Source organism: Gracilinanus agilis, chromosome 3, assembly GCF_016433145.1.
Source record: "Gracilinanus agilis isolate LMUSP501 chromosome 3, AgileGrace, whole genome shotgun sequence".
Classification (NCBI taxonomy): Eukaryota; Metazoa; Chordata; class Mammalia; order Didelphimorphia; family Didelphidae; genus Gracilinanus; species Gracilinanus agilis.
In genome coordinates this window covers 421,848,973-421,868,603 of record NC_058132.1, presented here as the reverse complement: position 1 = coordinate 421,868,603, position 19,631 = coordinate 421,848,973, and the positions used below count along the sequence as shown (strand labels likewise).

The 19,631-nt window shown below is 34.1% G+C and overlaps 1 protein-coding gene across 2 annotated transcripts in view; it reads left to right on the top strand.

The window, feature by feature from the left end:
* BRWD1 (bromodomain and WD repeat domain containing 1) overlaps positions 1-19,631 on the top strand; it is a 172,902-nt gene that overhangs the window by 15,956 nt on the left and 137,315 nt on the right. For both annotated transcript variants that reach the window (XM_044670302.1, XM_044670303.1), the window contains exons 5-8: positions 3,587-3,737; positions 8,945-9,043; positions 10,757-10,917; positions 12,109-12,330. In XM_044670302.1, coding sequence (XP_044526237.1) covers positions 3,587-3,737; positions 8,945-9,043; positions 10,757-10,917; positions 12,109-12,330 — 633 coding nt within the window. The remainder of the gene's footprint in view (positions 1-3,586; positions 3,738-8,944; positions 9,044-10,756; positions 10,918-12,108; positions 12,331-19,631) is intronic.

Here is a 19,631-nt window from a genome sequence, read left to right as displayed (position 1 = left end):
CTTCCATACTCTTTTAAGTTTTCTAAAAGGAAAACTGCTTTTCAAACTTAGGTGTTTCTCTGCGCCAAGTAGAATTTGTAAGTTATTTCCATATGCTGCTTTCTGCCTAATCAACTGCTGATGCCCAGATGTCCTTGTATGTGCTCTTTTAATATGTTTACTTTTTACAAAAATTTACAATAATTTTAATCAGAACTAACAGCCTTCTAGATCCAAAAAAATATTTTCACTAGACAAAATGTAAGTAAAATAAGGATCTCTTTAAGTGCTGAAGGATAACCTATTAGTGATGGTTAATCATAAGACTGCATTATTCAAAAGTTAACAAAGCTATTAGTACATTAGATTACTTTTTGGGCTAGTGGCTTTTAAAGTTTTTCATTTTTTAATTACTCCCATACAGATGGAAATAGATAACAAAATAATAATTACAAGGGACTTTAATTTTCCCCTCAGAACTAGATAAATCTAACCAAAAAATAAATAGGAAAGAAATTAAGGAGATGACTAGAACCTTCAGTGAGTTAAATATGATATGTATCTAGAGAGTCCTCACATGCCTGCATGAAGTTAGTAGTAGATCTAAGCCTGGGCATATACATATCCAAACAGTTTCTGGTGGGACAACAATGGTTTAGAAATCATGAATATTCTGCAAAAAATCTTACTTTAACACTTACTTTAACAGTAAAGGTAATCCTGCATTCCTGAGGGGTTGTGGTATTGGAACAAAAGTTCCACTGGGTATAACCAAACTGAAAAGACTAGGTTTTGGAAAAAATGTAATCTTGGCAACAGATTGTGTCAGCCTGTCTAAGGAAAAGCATGTTAACTGAGAACCAGATGGGTTAAGTTGATCAGATTAAATGCTGATAGGAACATGGACAAATAGGCCCAAAATTACATTATTAGAGCAGCTTTGAATTTTTTTAGAAAATAAAATGGAAATATATATTAAGCTCTGAAAAGCTATTCATGCTCATTGCCCTAGGGATCCCATTACTAGGATTAGGCCATAACAGCATTATTGAAAGGGTAAAAAGCTGTATATATGAAAATATTCATAGAAGCTTTGTTCATAATGACAAAATAACTGGAAATAACACAAACACAATGAATGAGAAATTGCAGACGATGTGATATTTGAATGTAATGGATTGTGTTAGTGTTATTAGAAATGATAAATTGGTAATATAGGGAAAAGAAGTGGAAAATATAAAGAGAAGAAAAGAGAATAAGAATAATACATATTATGATTATATTTTTTAAAAACAGCCACAAAATCAAGAGAACAAGTATCCAATTAAAACAAATCCAAAAGGAACTCAAAAAACTGAGTATATTTATATTAGCACACATATATAATTTTTTTTATTTTTAAGAAAATTTTTCCATGGTTACATGATGCGTATTCTTTCTCTCCTCCCCCAAACCACCCCTCACTACCTACCCATAGCCGACGTGCATTTCCACTGGGTTTTACATGTGTCTTTGATCAAAGACCTATTTCCATATTATTGATAGTTGCACTGGGGTGGTCGTTTAGAGTTTACATCCCAACTCATATCCCCATCATCCCACACACATTATATATAATTTACAAAATTTTAAGCAAATTGTAAACTGTGGAGTTTGTGATTTTGCATGTTTTTTAATGCACTTGTTTTTAGTTAAATATTTTTGTTGGTGATAGTTATTGAGTATATAATTTTAAAAAAAGATGCTCTTTCAGAATTCTTCTCCTTTCTCTAGTCTCTGCTCCTTCATATCTATACTCTTGAGAAGTTAATAATATCCTCCATTTCAGAAATAATGCTTTCATAAGAGCTCTCATTTATTTTATGAGTGGGGCAAGGGAAAGGGAGTCTCAGTAGCTAACACTAGACTTTGAGAGAATGAGGTATTTACCTGGAGGAAGAAGCAAGGGGAAAAATAAGTGTAACAGTACAAGATTCTGTTCTTTGGTCTCTGAAATTTCTTTGACTTTCCCTAATAATACTGAGTTTTAGAAACTTTAGGTTTTAAAAAAGGTCAGCTTTTTTTAAAAGTGCTAAACTTATATATGTATTCTATAAAGAAATTTCCTAAAGCATGCTCTCTTTAAAAAAGAGGAGTAACATTTATATGGTATATTACTTTATAATTGAATCCTTACAAGTCTGTGAGGTAAGTGTTCCTATTATCCTACTTTTACAAATGAGCAAGATGAAGATGTGATATTAAGTGCTTTGCATAGTTTCATAGAAGTATTAAATGTCTGAGGGAGGATTCTAACTCGGGTTTTCTTGACTTGAAGTCTAGCATTCTGCCATTACCCCATAGTTTTTCATATGTTGTATTTGGCTACAGTAGAAAAGTATACAGTTTTATATTTTGTTTTCAGTGTTCAAATAACAGAAGTATTTACATTTTTTAGTAATAATAGCATTATTGTAAAGTTTACATTCATTCTTAACATGACTCTACAACCATTTCTTACTTTATTAGGTGCCTGGGATGTATAGGTAGATATCAAGACAGTCTTTGCCTTCATGAAGCATATGGTGTAGTAAAGGGAGAAAATGTTCACAAATAACTGCCATATAACTCAAGTAACTTTTAAATACATACTAACAGAGTAGGATCAGAGTCCCTTCAATTGAAGAGTTAGGAAAAATTTTATGGAAGTAGTAGTACTGCTGGAAAAACCATGGACAAAGGAAAAGACATCAGACAGAGATAAAAAGCCATTTGAGAAGCCTTTCTCATTCTGGGGGACTGCAGAGTTTGTGAAAACCTGGATGAAATTGTGGAGCAGTGAGAAGTCCATTTTGGCTAAGTATAAGATATGTGAAATAAAGCTATAAAAGGGAAGGAAGGAATAAACATTAACATTTGTATGCCAGGTATTGTGCTAAACATTTCTTTACCAAACTCTCATTTGATCCTTACAACATAACTACAAGGTAGGTGCTATTATCCTCAATTTCCAGTTGAGAACATTGAGGCAAACAGATTAAGTGACTTGCCCAGAGTCATACAATTAATGTGTTTGTTAAAGGCTGGATTTCAAATTGTGTCTTCTGACTCCAGGTCCAGCATTCTATCCACTGAGCTACCAGCTGCCTCTGGAAAGATTAATTGAAGCCATATTTTAGATGAGCTTGAATGTCAGGCTAAGCTGTTTGTGTTTTATTTAAAGTTGTTTTAAAAGAAAAGTAGGATCTGTTCCTTTATTTTAAAACTGTGAAGACTAGATTTGAGGGAAGTGTCTTAAGACAGGGGTTCTAGTAGTACAAATGATGGCTTGATGGCTTGAAATTAAGTAGTATCAGTTAATCAAGAAGCTCATTAAGCAGCAATTATCATGTGCTAGATGCTTTGCTGAGCATGGGAAATAGAAAGGCAAAAATAACAATTTTCTTCCCTCGAGGAGCTTACATTCTGTTGTGGGATACATGTATATAAGTATATCCAAAGTAACTACAATATTGCATTTACAGAAAGATAATTTATAGAATTGAATTTGGCAAACTACATATGATAAATATAAATATATTAAAGTTCTAAACTTAGACTATACCCTTTAAATTTTTATCCCAATTAGGTCTTGTCAAATAAACATGTGGCACCTGATCATCTGTTGCAAATCTGTCAGCGTATTGGCCCTATACTGGATAAAGAAATTCCACCTTGTATTTCCAGAGTTACATCTTTACTTGGTGCAGGAAGGCAGTCTTTGCTACGTACTGCAAAAGGTATCTTGTTTTAAGAAGTTTTGGGTTATATTTAATAGATTTAGTAAGTTGTATAACTTGTGAAGTAACATAAACATTTGTAAGTAAATGGTGACATATTATGAAATAATTTTTGGTTTTTAGTTTGAACCTGAAATGGCATATTATTGGGCCTTTTGTAATGCATTTAAATCTTGCCTTAAATTTGAAATTTAAGGAATTAAAGATGATAGTGTTGGATTCATAAGAGCTAAGTTTTATTTTTAAAAGGCATTGCTCTGAGGACTTTATAAACTTGTAGAACAGAGGCATAATTCAATTTAGCATCTTCACTGGTTCTCCTTAAATTTAATGTTTGAAGTGTTTCTTCTGTGCTATTCAAGTTCAGGTTATCTTTTGACATCTGATAGCTGAATATCATGATTTCAAGATTTCAAAAAAGTAATCTTTTAAACATTACCAAAAATTTAATACCCTATGTATGTTATTTCAAAACTAGGTCATCTTTTCCAAAGACTATTCTGGTAAAATGAATGAAATTCTTTTTCTTAGTTTGGCATAAATTACTTTTTTTTTTTTTTAATAACCCTTACTTTCTGTCTTGGTAACAACCTTTAAGATTTAAGAAGGGAGAGGGGTAGGAAAATGGTATTAAGTGACCTGCCCAGGGTAATATAGCTGGGAAGTGTATGGGACTAGATTTGAACCCATGTCCTCCCAACTCCAGCCATGGTGCTCTAGCTATTATACTACCTACCCTAGCTGCCCCAGCATAAATTACTTTACCAGTCAGCTGAGTTAGTTTATTAGCTATCTATAGAAATTACACAAAAAATAACATAAATTAAAATACTTGTTAAATTTACTTTTTTTTTTTTTTTTTTTTTTTTTTTTTTTTTTTTATTTTAAACCCTTAACTTCTGTGTATTGACTTATAGGTGGAAGAGTGGCAAGGGTAGGCAATGGGGGTCAAGTGACCTGCCCAGGGTCACACAGCTGGGAAGTGTCTGAGGCCAGATTTGAACCTAGGACCTCCCGTCTCTAGGCCTGGCTCTCAATCCACTGAGCTACCCAGCTGCCCCGTTAAATTTACTTTTAAGTTTTGTTTTGTCTATTTGACATCCCTGTATTTATATGGGCATGTGCCACTATATGCATGTTGTATATGTGGCATGTCCAAAAAAGTCTTAGTGCAGTTTTAAGCTTTAATAACTTCATAAGTTTAAATACTTCTGTTGTTGTTCAGTCATTTTAAAGTCAAATCTGACTCTTTGTGATGTCATTTGGAGTTTTCCTGGCAAAGATGCAGAGGTGGTTTGCCATTTCCTTCTCCAGCTTATTTTATGGATGAGGAAACTGAGACAAACAGCGTTTTAAAAGTTTTGCCCATGAGGGCAGCTGGGTTGCTCAGTGAATGGAGATCCAGGCCTAGAGATGGGAGGTCTTGGGTTCAAATCTGTCCTCAGACACTTCCTAACTGTGTGACCCTGGGCAGGTCACTTAACCCCCATTGCCTACCCCTTACCATTCTTCTGCCTTGTAACCAATGCATAGTATTGATTATAAGGTGGAAGGTAAGGGTTTAAAAAAAAAAAAAAGACTTGTCCAGGTCAGATTTGAACTCAGGAAGATGTGTCTTCCTGATTCTAGATGCAGTACTCTATCCAGTGTACCAGATATAGTCTTAAGATTTTTCTTAATATTTGCAAGCCTAATTATTTAAGTTATAATTTTTTGATGTTTCTTAAAATTCAACATAATCACTGTGTTTTGCTATGTATATATAGCTTTAGTTGATTTTTAAATTTGTAAAAACTTTACTCAGCTTCTATACTGTGACTGAAAGGATAGCATTTGTAGTGCTAGCCATAAGATCATCCAAAGAATAGGGTTTTGGTGAATGTATGACAATTTTTATATGACTCCAGCAAAGAAAAAGTCTATAGAGATCGATCAGGTGATTGAGATTAAAATGGAAATAAATCAATTATTTAAGTAAGAGAACCTACTCTGCTGATCTACCAGTCTGAGAAAGTGGCATTCAGAAGGCGTTGTATATGCAGTGCATAATGACAGAATACCCTACGTAATTAAAATAAAGATTTATTATTCAAAATTCCCAAAACAAAAAGTATAAGAAATGTAAATAATTAAATTTTACAATAATTTTTAGGTAAGTTTTCAGCATTTGTATTAATGAAATTATTGAAGCTTAAAATTGCACTAAGACTTTGAGACCTTCCGTCCCTGTTAGTGTGGTAAAGGATTAATTTCTTTTTACATATGTTGGTGGCTAGCAAATGAGCATCTAGGTAACAGATTGAACAACTGTCAGCCATTCCTTTGGTGAGATGGTCTTTGCCATATTCTAGTTATTCCTAATTATCTAGTTTTTCTTTTTGATTCAAAATCTGATTCCTTTTAACTTCTACCCATTGGTCCTAATTTTCCCTTTTAGAACAATATCTAATTGAATAAAACATTTATTAAGTGCTTACTTTGTGTAATTACTGTGTTAAGAGTTGAGGATATAAATAGAAAAACAGGATAATCCCCCCTTTCAAGAAGCTCACATTGGGGGCAGCTTGGTAGCACAGTAGGAGTCAAGAGAACTTGTGGTCAAATCTGGCCTCAGGCATTTCCTAGCTGTGTAACCCTGGGCAGGTTACTTAATCCTTATTGCCTAACCCTTGCTACTCTTTTATCTTAGTATTGACAGAAGGTATGGGGTGTGTGTGTGTGTGTGTGTGTGTGTGTGTGTGTGTGTGTGTGTGTGTGTGTATTTTAAGTTCATTTGTAGAGAGGGGAAGTATAATCCCTCTTCTGTTTGAAAGACCTTTGTGTATATGTAAATAGCCAAGACCCTTCCCCTCATTCCTTTTCCCAACCTCATTTTAAGTATTAGCTTCTCTAGACTACATATTCATAATTTCTTTTAACTGATGCATATGCGACATAATTTCTTATGTTGATATGTAACAGTTTGTCTTTAAGACATGTTCTACTTTTCTAATATCTTTCCTGAAATGTAAGAGCAAAGAGAGCACTGTGCTTGGAGTCAGACCTTGATATAAGACTTGGTTCTGCTTTTTATTGCTCATCCACCTTTGGTGTCTACCTTTCACCTAACTCTCAACTGTGGTTCCAAGAAGCTGTTGCATGTACATCAGCCACACCTCGATAAAACTGTCTTGGTAGATGGATTAAGTCAGGTAATTTACAGGCCTCAAACCTATCAGTGCTTAGGGAGTTGTCTACCTCAAGCATGTGAAGACTTCCCCCTAGGGAACTGATGGAATAGAACAGTTTGTTTCATTACCTAAATGAAAGTAAATGAAGCAGCAACTGTGGAGAACCTAGAACTTGGTCAGATAGCTGAAATACGAAATTCATCCATTGTATCCTGGATCATTACTAGTAGACTTTTGTTTTGCCACTGAACTTTGATGACTGTGGAAGAGAGGCTGACTACTTTGTACAAGTATTTCACTTAAAAATCCAATTCATGTGCAAGTCAAAGATATCACCTCATGATGTCATTAGTCCTCCTTGAAATCAAAGGATGAACAAAAATATAACAGGGACAAGCCACTTAACCTGTCTGGACCTTAGTTTTCTCATTTAAAAATAGAATATTTGATTCCCTAATATTACAGTCAACCATTTAAACTACCTTAAACTAGCTGTCTGCTGATATATAATGATTTCCTTTTTGAGGAAGTTGGTAGATATGAGTTGGGTTAAATGACTTAGGCAGGCCCTTCCAACTCTTAGATTCTGTGATGCTTAAAGATTTGGGGGACTCAAATGATAATGTGTTTAACCTGTTTAACTTGTTCCAGATCTCTGACTGGAGTGTTTTACAGTGGTTTTCCCCTCTCCATTTTTCAGTATTCCTGTAATTATAGCCTAAAATGACATTGAATAGTTTGGCATATGTCTTACTTATAGTTTCATCTATTTTTTTTAATATATAAATCCTATATTGCATTTATACAGTTGTGTTTTTTTTCCCCCTTAAAAACATAGGCATTTATCTTTACCCCTATTAAATTACTTCTTGTTAGATTTGACCCATTATCTCATTTGTCAAACTGTTCTTGAATTTTGGTTCTGCTACAGTTTTGAAGGGACCTGGGAAATCACTGAATTTAGTACCCTTATTTAGAGAAGTTAATTAATTTAATTTGCCCAAGGTCAAACAGCTAACAAGTGTCTGCAGCTGGGATATCAATTATCTCTCTTGGTTTTTAGTTAATTAAAGATTTTATAATCATGATGTATATACACATTAGTGAATTATTACTTCCTGTGTTTCAATTCAGCTGAAAATCTCTGGAGATTTTCTGCCTTGAGCCCATTTGAATTTTTTCTTTTTCATTAGTGATGGTAGTCACGAATGCTAGTTTTTATTTGTGACATTACCTCTTAGCTTTATGAGACATTTTGGCTAAAAAAAAGAGCAAATTTCCCTTTTTGCTTTATGCAGAATGCCTGCTGCTCTGCAGCCTTTTAAAATTGTTTCCTAGTCATCCATAATAGTTATGTTTCCTGTATTTCTGACTCAACAAATGGTTCTTATCTATCCTTGTCCCTGCTTTCAGCAATATTCCATTTCAGCTCATATTTTGTTGGTCTCCTGATTTCAACACATGGCATTCCAGTATAATTGGGTTGGATGAATATTGCTTCAAAGTCTACTAGGTTGATTACATTTCAAGATGTTGGTAATTGTGTCATATTAGGTTACTTGCTCTGTATCAGTACTGTGAAGTATATCTTGCACATGGTGCATCATCATTGTGATGGCATTAATGAATCCATTTACGTAAAACATAATTTTTCTTTTGGGAAGAAACTAACCTCAGTGGAATTTTTTTCATTTCACCAAACCTTTATTTTACCTTTCCTAAGCCTCAAATTGAAGTTGCTGCTCTTTTCATGGATTCTGTTAAAAACCTTCAGAAGAGAAATTTTTTTATCCTCAAGTATTTAGTGCTTCTCTTGAGCGTTGTCCCTTCTGTACCTGGAAGAATGAGAAGGAAGATAGTTTTTGGACTGAGACATTATGTTTTTTGTTTTGTTATAGATAATGTTTTATAATCATTATTTAAATTTTAAATTATCTCTTTGGTTTGTGGGTACGTTAGGCTTTTAAATACAAGAAACGTTATGGAAATCTATAAAAAACTTTCATTGTCCTTTGACCTTTAAAATTAATTTTAAAGATTGCCGGGATACAGTTTGGAAGGGCTCTGCTTTTGCTGCTCTTCATAGAGGAAGACCACCTGAAATGCCTGTAAATTATGGTTCTCCGCCAAATGTTGGTAAGTTTATCTTTTAGCCATTAGTTGAATTTTTAAACAAATTTAGTTACACATACATAAATAAGTTGTTTGTGTGCATGTGCGTGCTAAATTCAGTATGAGATTTTCTTTTTTTAATAGTAGAAAAATGATATTTTTTAAAAAATGGTGATTGTTTTTATCTGAATTAGTCAAAAAAGGGTTGAATACATACACACATAGAAATACTTTAAATTCAATAAGAAACAATTGAGAAGAGGTATAAAACTAGGGTGGAGAGAGGAGTGGGAACAGCAATTATAGATACCTTTTACTTGCTTTTCCTTTTTAAAAAGAAAGGGGCAAAGAGCGGAATAAGTAAGGGAAACAACTTTGAAAGGCTTAACTTTGACCAAAACAATGAAGATAGATAATAATGGAAATGTTCTTCCCATCTCACAGCATAGAGGAAGTAGACTAAAGATAGAGGATAAGACATGTACTCTTAGTCTTGACTAGTGTATGAGTTTATTTTGCTTCATGGTACTTATTTCGGTAATAGTAAGGGCTTTTTTTATTTTTATTTTTTTGCTGTGGGGATGGGGCAGGTGGGAAAGGCATTCCTGAAGGGGGGGGCAATAGAAGAGTAGTTAATAGTGCTGCCAGAAAAAAGACAAAGAAAAGATTAGCATTGAAATGACACAAGAGAATAGAAAAATGTCCAGAAGGGGACATGGTAGGTTAGTGTTGATGCTTCATCTTGTTAAATTTAACATAAGTAGTTTTAAAAATATTTACTGTTCTTTTTATTTGGCACTGTCTTCCGTGCCTCACAATTGATACTAAAGTTCTTCAGTTCTTCTAAGTCCTTAATTGAATAGAGAAATGCAAATTAAACCAACTCTGAGAGTACTTCATATCCATCAGATGGGCTAAGATAACAGAAAAAGAAAATGACAAATGCTAGAGGGGATGTGTGAAAATAGGTATACTATCCACTCTTGATGGAGTTGTGAGCCGGTGCAACCATTCTGGAGAACAATTTGAAACTTTCCCCAAAGGGCTATAAAATGATGCCAATCCTTAGTAATACTACCACTTGGTCCGTACCACAGAGAGATCAAAGGAAAAAAGGAAAAGGACCCATATAACAGCTCTTTATGTAGTGGCAAGAATTGGAAACTGAGGGGGATGCCCATGAATTGGGGAATGGCTAAACAAATAATAGTATATAAATGTGATGGAATACCATTGTGCTGTAAGAAATGATACAGGAGATGGTTACATAAAGACTTAAGAACTGTTTTAAGTGAGCAGAAGCAGAACAACAATTTATTCCAATAGGAACAAAATATTCCAGTAGGAATATTATAAAAAGAATCAACTGTCACAATTATACTTACACACTTAGTAAAGTGATCAATACAGTGATTTGTCAAATTCAGACCATTCATGAAACATACTATCCACTTCTAGATAGAGAATGGATGGAATGGGAATACAGATATTTTTTCCTCTCTAAAAATTTTTTTTAGTTGTCCTTTCCCTTCCTTCCCCTCAACATGGCTAATGTGAAAGTATGTTTTTTCTGACTTCATGTATGTAATAGACATTTATTTCTTGCCTTCTTAGTAGATGGGAGTGGAGGAAGGGGGAATTCAGAACTGAAAAGACCATGAATTCAGAACTGAAATAAAATTTAATAAGATTTTGTATATATAACTTCTTATCCATTTTAATTGTTTTATTTTGTAGTGGAGATAAATCATGCAAAACAACTTACAGGATGTGCCTCGTTTAGCATGGCATTTCCAGGAAGTATGTATCAACACATAAAAATGCACAGGAGGATTTTGGGACATCTCTCTGCTGTTTACTGTGTAGCATTTGATAGGACAGGACACAGAATCTTTACTGTGAGTTAATATTCTAAGCTTAATGTCTTATTTTCTATTACTTTACTATTTGAAATGATTTAAAAATATTGAATGTAGCAATTTGAAATACCGTTCATTATTAATATTGTTAATTTAGGGTTTTAAGAGAAAACTGGGTTGGGCATGTTATGTTAAGTACTTTTTTTTTAAGTATTTGGTAGAATTTTAGGGAATAAAAGTGACTGATCCTCTAAATTAGAGGAGAGTAGTGTACTATTTAAAATGAAAGAGCTATTCCATCAGTTTATAGATGAGTAATACATTTTTTATAGCAGGAAGGAAATTTAAGGCATCAATCATCTAGACCAGTGATGGGCAAACTACGGCCAGCCTAATCTGACGAATACAGTGAGTAGGATGCAATACAATGAAACTTCGAAAGAGTTGCCTTAGAAACAGACTGACAGATGAGCATTTCCTTTTCTTTGCCCCCTCTTTAAAAATGTTTGCCCATCCCTGATCTAGACCAATTACCACCTTCAGATAAGTAAAATATACAGTAACATTTTTTTTTTTAACAGATGAGATTACTGAGACCTGGGGAGATAGATTGACTTTGTAATCTTTAAGAAAGATTTAGCCACTCAATTTAAGTCTGCAGAATATGGATCATATTTTGTTGAAAATAAACTTGAAATTCTTTACTGGAATTTTCCATCCATTATCTGAAATAAGTAGATGGAAGTCCATGAACTTAAATGGATTAAAATCATATTTTTATTTTAATTAACCTCTAACTTAAATTTAGCTTTTTCTTCTGTTATGAATGTTGAAAGCACACATTATACTGAGAATTTCACCCCTTTGCTAAATGGATCCATAATATAGAAAGTTTAAAAATTCTTGGCTTAGGACTTGGAATTACATGACAATAAAATAAAAGTTATGCTAAGCAATAATATTTGACCTAATAATGTTACATCCTGTGCTGGATACCTTCTGCAGAGATGTGATGAAGTACTATGTAGATGAAAAATATGATGGCTCAAGCAACATTTATTAATTGATATTAAAGTTTCATTATTTGGCATGCTATTTTTAGAGGCAAAGAGTTATGGGGAAGGAAATCATTAGACATTTCTGTAAAAACATTCTTTTAAAATTATTTAGATAAGCTTAATATGCTAATTTAAATTGATAAATTTAATTTGAGAACTTTTTTTTTTTTAGGGTTCAGATGATTGTTTGGTAAAGATATGGTCTACACATAATGGCAGGTTGTTGGCCACATTGAGAGGCCATTCTGCAGAAATTTCTGATATGGCTGTGAACTATGAAAATACTATGATCGCTGCAGGAAGTTGTGATAAAATAATTAGAGTGTGGTGCTTGAGAACTTGTGCCCCAGTTGCTGTGCTTCAGGGGCACACTGGATCAATTACATCTTTACAGGTAAAATTGATTGTCTTTGTTTTGGTGTAATATCCTTTTTTTGCATGAGCATAGTAGTTAAATGTGATGCTTTTACAATCTTGCAGGGATGTAAAAATGTATATTCTGCTAGGACAGGAGTTCTTTCTGTTTTTATCTTTGTATTCCCAGTTCATAGCTCAATGCCTGGTCACGCAGTAGACCTGAATTAAAGGCCTGTTGAATGAACAAACTAATCATATATATGTATATATTAAATTGAATTTATTTTATATATTAAATTTTAAATAAGCTTATTATGAATTTTATTACATGTGTACATATATGTGTATATATACATACAAAATTAAATAAAAGGTAATTAATAAAGGTCATGAAAATAGGTAAATTTTTTTTCTCTTTTGTCCCTCTTTCCTACTTAGTTTTAGTTTATTCAGCACTTTTTAGTTATTCCTATTACTTTAAGAACTTAATTAGTCTTTCAGAACTAATAAAAATTGGGAATTCTTATTATTGATAAAATAAACTCTCATCATGATTCAGAAGGATAGGACAGAATGGCTTAACAAAACACCTGATGTAGAGTTTGACACATCTGAAATTACACCCAGATTTTATTATATTTCAGTGTTGTTTTAAGGTCATTCGAGTCTGAGCCTATTTCAAAAGGAATACCCTTTTTCCTAATTTTAAAGTTTTCTGGATTTGGGGGAGTTGTTGGAAAACTCAAAAAGCTTGGGCAAGATTAATCAGATCAGTTTCAGTGATGGAATATTTTTAATCCTAAATTTTTAATGGTTCATCATATTAATATTTATTGGATCCGTAGGAAGTGGTATGGTATTGTGGAGAGAAGAAAAAAGTGAATCAGAGGTTCCTGATTCCATATCAGTGCTCTTCTACTTTCTACAAATAAGACCCTGGACAGGTCTATAAATGTATTTGTAAAGTGAAGGGATTGGAATAGAAAACTATTCCAATTCTAAATCTTTTTAACAATAACTCTTAATCATTTGAATTGTTTTTCAGATGTTTTCTTCAAAAGTTGCATGCAATGGGCAGCTGGGTAGCTCAGTGGAGTGAGAGTCAGGCCTAGAGACAGGAGGTCCTAGGTTCAAACCCGGCCTCAGCCACTTCCCAGCTGTGTGACCCTGGGCAAGTCACTTGACCCCCATTGCCCACCCTTACCAATCTTCCACCTATGAGATAAATACACCGAAGTACAAGGGTTTAAAAAAAAAAAAAAGTTGCATGCAATTTATCTATTGTGTTAATTACCAAAATAAGTTTTCCTCTAAAATATAGTTATTCCTATTTTTATAGGGAAAATTTATACTTTTTTTTTTTTAAACCCTTGTACTTCGGTGTATTGTCTCATAGGTGGAAGATTGGTAAGGGTGGGCAATGGGGGTCAAGTGACTTGCCCAGGGTCACACAGCTGGGAAGTGGCTGAGGCCAGGTTTGAACTTAGGACCTCCTGTCTCTAGGCCTGACTCTCACTCCACTGAGCTACCCAGCTGCCCCAATTTATACTTTTTGAATGACATTAAATTGAAGAATACTAGAAAGTAAAATGTTTTTGCTTACTCTTAGGGAGTATAACTTTAATTACTAAAAATTTATGTTATGGGGAGGGAGCACATCTTTGAAGGCTCTTGCATTTATCTTTTAATTCTAATTCTTCTCATGTCCATCCACTTTTGTTAATTGATACAGAATTGTGACAAAATGACTGTATAATAAGAGTTTAAAAATTAATCAACAATCATTTAAATACCTAATATTGCCATATGCCAAGGACACACAGGTAGTGTCTTTCTTCAGTGAGCTTATATCATCAACCTGGGTGGATTCAAAATGTACAGAGAGAAGTAAATCAAGTTTTTTTTACAAAATAGATTCAGTCTTATGGCTTGAGACTCCGAAAGACTGAGCACAACAAGGACTGTGACCAGAATTGAGGCCTTTACCTCAAAGGTCATTGTTTCTTTTGGGCTTATTCACCTTATCCTCAGTTTGTGCTTATTTTCAGTGGTATTCAAATCTCCATGTATCCATTTGAGGTCTTCTTGGCAAAGATCCTGGAGTGGCCTGGCATTTCCTTTTCTAGCTCATTTTATAGATGAGGAAACTGAGGCAAAAAAAAAAAAAAAGGTTGAGTGACTTGCCTGGACATAGCTAGTAAGGGTCTGAGGTTATATCAGTAAGAGATAATCCTTCTGACTTCAGGCCCCATACTATCCACTGAGCCACTTAGCTTGCCCCCTATCTTGAGTATTTTAGGGACCTCCTTAATTAACTTCATGATGGTATAGCTTATGTCTAGATTTCTCCAGATGTTGGTCCCAGGTACCACAATTCCTGTTTAGGCAGGCATCAGACAGCCTTTATTTTACTTTCACTGAGAAGATTTAAAGTACTCACCCATGAATTAATACTAAAATATATCAAGAACTCAAATTAGCTTTTTCTGGGTGGAACTGAAATTATCATTGCAATTAGGGAATTACTATATGACTAATTAGTGAAATGCCCCTCCCAAAGGGTTGGGTTACAATAAAGTCAGTTTCTGTTTTAGACTCTCCAAAAAGTAAATATACTTTGGGAGCTGTTGTGTCAAAATCTATTTATCATCTCCAGATAATCTGATAAGGACAGTTTAGTTGATAAGAAAGTAATGGACTCAGAGATCTTTTTGTCAGCTCATGCTGCTACTGGTGATGAACTTGGGATTTTATTATATAATGTATATTAAACCAATTCACACACAAACACAAAGGAACTTCACAGTTGTGCAGAAATTAAAAATTATGTCATATCAAAGCACAAAAAACCTCATTGGCTTCAAAACAGAACAAGGCCAAGGCTGAATTTTGGCTGGCCCATTATCAGTAAACTAAGTCTGGGAATACTTTCTCAGGGGCGAATAGCCCCCACTGAAGGAAGTTTTGTCTAGATTTGGCCTTGGCTGTCTGAAACCAAGCAGTTGTATTTCTGACCAGTGGAGAGAATGTTAACCTCTTGACTGTTGATTTGCTAAGAGCTTAAAGCTTTCCAGTAAATCTATATTACTTTCTAATAAGAAAAGGTATGGATCATAAAAGGGGTCAAAAGAGGAATCTCAAGATTTTTATCTTAGATAGCCCAACCTGTCTGGCTCTGACTAGGAGAGTAGCTTTCAGTGGGGTCCAGATAAAAATATCTATTTGAGACCCTGTTTCTCTTATTGGCCTCCCACACTGCTGAAATAAGAATTCCTTCTCATGACTGCCCTAATCAATTCTCTACCTTTACATAAATCCAATGTAATTTCACAGAGGGGAGGCATTAATAACTAGGGAATTTAGGAAAAGCCCTTTGAAGAAGGAGGCAGTTAGCATCTATGATAAAAATTGAAGGATGATAAAACAGAACAGTGGAAAAGTGACTGAGCATTACAGTTTCAGATATACCTAATACAGTAAGTAGAAATGGTGAGAGAACAAAGGCAAAAAATGCAGCTTAATTATTTTGGGGTGGGGGAAAGGGAGAGAGACAGAGACAGACAGACACTCTACTCTGCTGGAGATGGCAGTTGTAAGAGTATTAATTGATCAATAATGATTAGAAATTTAAACCTAGAGGGGGAACATTTAGTAGAATTCAAAAGTGTTTGAAGAATTAAAAGTAATGCCATATAGTATACTGTAGAGCCATTGTGAACAGGCTACAACATTTAACAAATAAGTGACTTAACAGAACAGGGACAAAGGATGTCATCAGGGAAATTATGATAGAGAAGAAAGTTGAATTAATCAAGGGTTGAGGTCAAGGTGAACTGTCTTGAGTTCTTCACTGATAACCTTGTGATTCCAGGAGAAAATAAGGAAGCCTTCTAACATGTTGAGTAAAGACCCTATGGCGAACTTTTGGAAGGACATGGACAAGAGTTACACAGAACAGGATGGCATGCATTGGTAGTGATTTACATCATTTGAGGGAACAACCAAATCAATGAGAGCACACATTTATCTGAATATTTGTTCATTGAGTATATATTGCTGTCAGCTGAAGCTTTTAAAAACATTGTGTTCACTTGCAATAAAGAATGTTATTTACCTTCAGAGAAAGAACTGATGGAGTTAGGTGCAGATCAAAGAAATTTATTCCTGTTTTATTTTGGGGTTTCGGTTTTATGAGTATTCTCTTAAAAAACTGATCAATATGAAAGTTTGTTTTACATGATAATACATATATAACCCAGATCAAATTGCTTACCATTTCTGAGAGGGGAGAATGGAAGGGAGAAAACTTGGATCTTATAATATTGGAAAATGCATGTTGAAAATTGTTATTACATGTAATTGGGAAAATAAAGTCTTTGGGAGAAAAAAATTTTTAAACCCAGGGAGGTGGGGAAAGACATTGCTTTTAATTTATTCTGCCATTGAAGAATGTTATAACTCTGTTTATTGCCGAATGAATCAAGTTCAAATTTCTCAGCCTAAGTTTTCAACATTTTCCATAATGTGGCCTACTCTCTCTCTCAATTCAAGTTGTTTGGTTTTTTTCCCAACTATTTTCCAGTACAAACCTTACATACAGGCCAGGCAGATTTTAATATTTTCTTTTAAAAAAAAATTTAATTAACTTAGAATATTTTTCCATGGCTACATGATTCATGTTCTTTCCCTCCTCTCCTTCCACCTCTTCCCATAGCTAGTGAGCAGTTCCACTGGGTTTTACATGTATTATTGTTCAAAACCTATTTCCTAATTAAAGTCAACATCCCCAATTATATCCCCATCGAACCATGTGATCAATCATATGTTTTCTTCTGTGTTTTTACTCCTACAGTTTTTTCTCTGGATGTGGATAGAGTTCTTTCTTATAAGTCCCTCAGATTGTCCTGGATCATGCATTGCTGCTAGCAGAAAAGTCCATTACATTTGATTGTACCACAGTGTTATCAGTCTCTGTGTATAATAACGTTTTCCTAGTTCTGCTCCTTTTGCTCTGCATAAATTCCTGGAGGTCTTTTCAGTTCACATGGAATTGCTCCAGTTCGTTATTCCTTTCAGCGCAATAATATTCCATCACCATCAGATACCACAATTTGTTCAGCCATTCCCCAATCAATGGACACCCCGTCATTTTCCAGGTTTTTGCCACCACAAAGAGCACAGCTATAAATATTTGTTCTTGTTCCAAAAGCTGGGATCTTTGGGTCTTGTTGAGGTCATTTACCCCAAGTCTATTCCACTGATCCTCTCTTAGCAGTATCATATTGTTTTGATCACCACTGCTTTATAGTACAGTTTAAGATCTGGTACTGCTAGTGCCCCATCCTTCATATTTTTTCATTAGTTCCCTTGATATTCTTGATCTTTTGTTCTTCCAAATGAACTTTGTTATAATGTTTTCTAATTCAATAAAAAAGTGTTTTGGTAGTTTGATAGGTATGGCACTAAGTGAGTTAATTTGGGTAGGAGTCATTTTTTATTTTATTAGCTTGTTTGCCCACAAGCTATTAATGTTTTTCCAGTTATTTAGATCTAGTTTTAATTGTGTGGAAAGTGTTTTGTAGTTGGGTTCATATAATTCCTGTGTTTGTCTTGGCAAATAGATTCCTAAATATTTTATATTTTAAAGGGCGACTCCTAAAAATTAATTAATTTAGAGTGTTATTTCATGATTACATGATTCAAATTTTTTCCCTCCCCTCCTCTCATCTCCTTTCATAACCAATGATCAATTCAACTTGATTTTACATGTATCGTTGATCAAGACCTATTTCCATATAATTAACATTTGCAGTAGAGTGATCATTTAGAGTCTACATCCCCATTCATGTCCCCATCAAACCATGTGATCAAGGCAGTGTTTTTCTTTTGTGTTTCTACTCCCACAGTTTTTTTTCTTCTGGGTCTGGATAGCATTCTTTCTCATAAGTCCCCCAGAATTGTCCTGTATCATTGCATTGTTGTTAGTAGAGAAGTCCATTACGTTCAGTTGTGCCATAGTGTATCTATCAGTCTCTGTGTACAATGTTCTCCTGGTTCTGCTCCTTTCACTCTGCATCAATTCCTGGAGGTCGTTCTAGTTCACATGGAATTCCTCCAGTTCATTATTCCTTTGAGCACAATAGTATTCTATCACTAATAGATACCACAATTTGTTCAGCCGTTTCCCAATTGATGGACATCCCCTCATTTTCCAATTTTTTGCCACCACAAAGAGCGTGGCTATAAATATTTTGTATACGTATTTTTTTCCTTTTATCTCTTTGGGATACAAACCCAGCAGTGGTGTGTAGGTTGATTTTTAAATGGAATTTCTCTTTCTAACTTGCTGCTGAGTTGTGCTGGAAATGCTGATGATTTATGTGGGCCTATTTTGTATTTTACAACTTTGCTAAAGTTGTTGATTATTTCCACTAGTTTTTTAGTTGATTCTTTAGGATTCTTTAAGTAGACCATCATATCATCTGCAAAGAAATAATAGTTTAGTCTCCTCATTGCCTATTTTAATCCCTTCAATTTCTTTTTCTTCTCTAATTGCTATGGCTAGCTTTTCTAGTACAAAGTTAAATAACAGAGGTGATAATGGGCTTCCTTGCTTCACTCCTGATCTTATTGGGAAGGCTTCTAACTTATCCTCATTGCATATGATGCTTGTTGATGATTTTAGATATATACTGTTTATTAATTTTAGGAAAGGTTCTTCTATTCCTATACTTTCTAGCATTTTCAGTAGGAATGGATGTTGAATTTTGTCAAAGGCTTTTTCTTCATTTATTGAGATAGTCATGTGATTTCTGTTGGGTTGATTATTGATATGGTCAATTATGTGGATGGTTTTCCTACTATTAAACAATGCTTGCATTCCTGATATAAATCCCACCTGGTCATAGTGAATAATCCTTGTGATCATTTACTGGAGTCTTTTTGCTAGTATTCTATTTAAGATTTTTGCATCTATGTTCATTAAGGTCTTAATTTTCTTTCTCAGTTTTTGGTCTGCTTGGCTTTGGAATCAGTACCATATTTGTGTCATAAAAGGAATTTGGTAAAACTCCTTTTTTGCTTATTTTGTCAAACAATTTGTATAGTATTTAGATTAGTTGTTCTTTAAATGTTTGATAGAATTCACTTGTGAATCCATCTGGCCCTGAGGATTTTTTCTTAGGAAATTCCTCGATGGCTTGTTCAATTTCTTTTTCTGAGATATGGGATTAAGTATTCTCTTTCCTCTTTTGTTAATCCAAGAAATGTATATTTTTGTAAATATTTACCCATTTCACCTAGATTGTTATATTTAGTGCCATATAATTAAGCAAAATA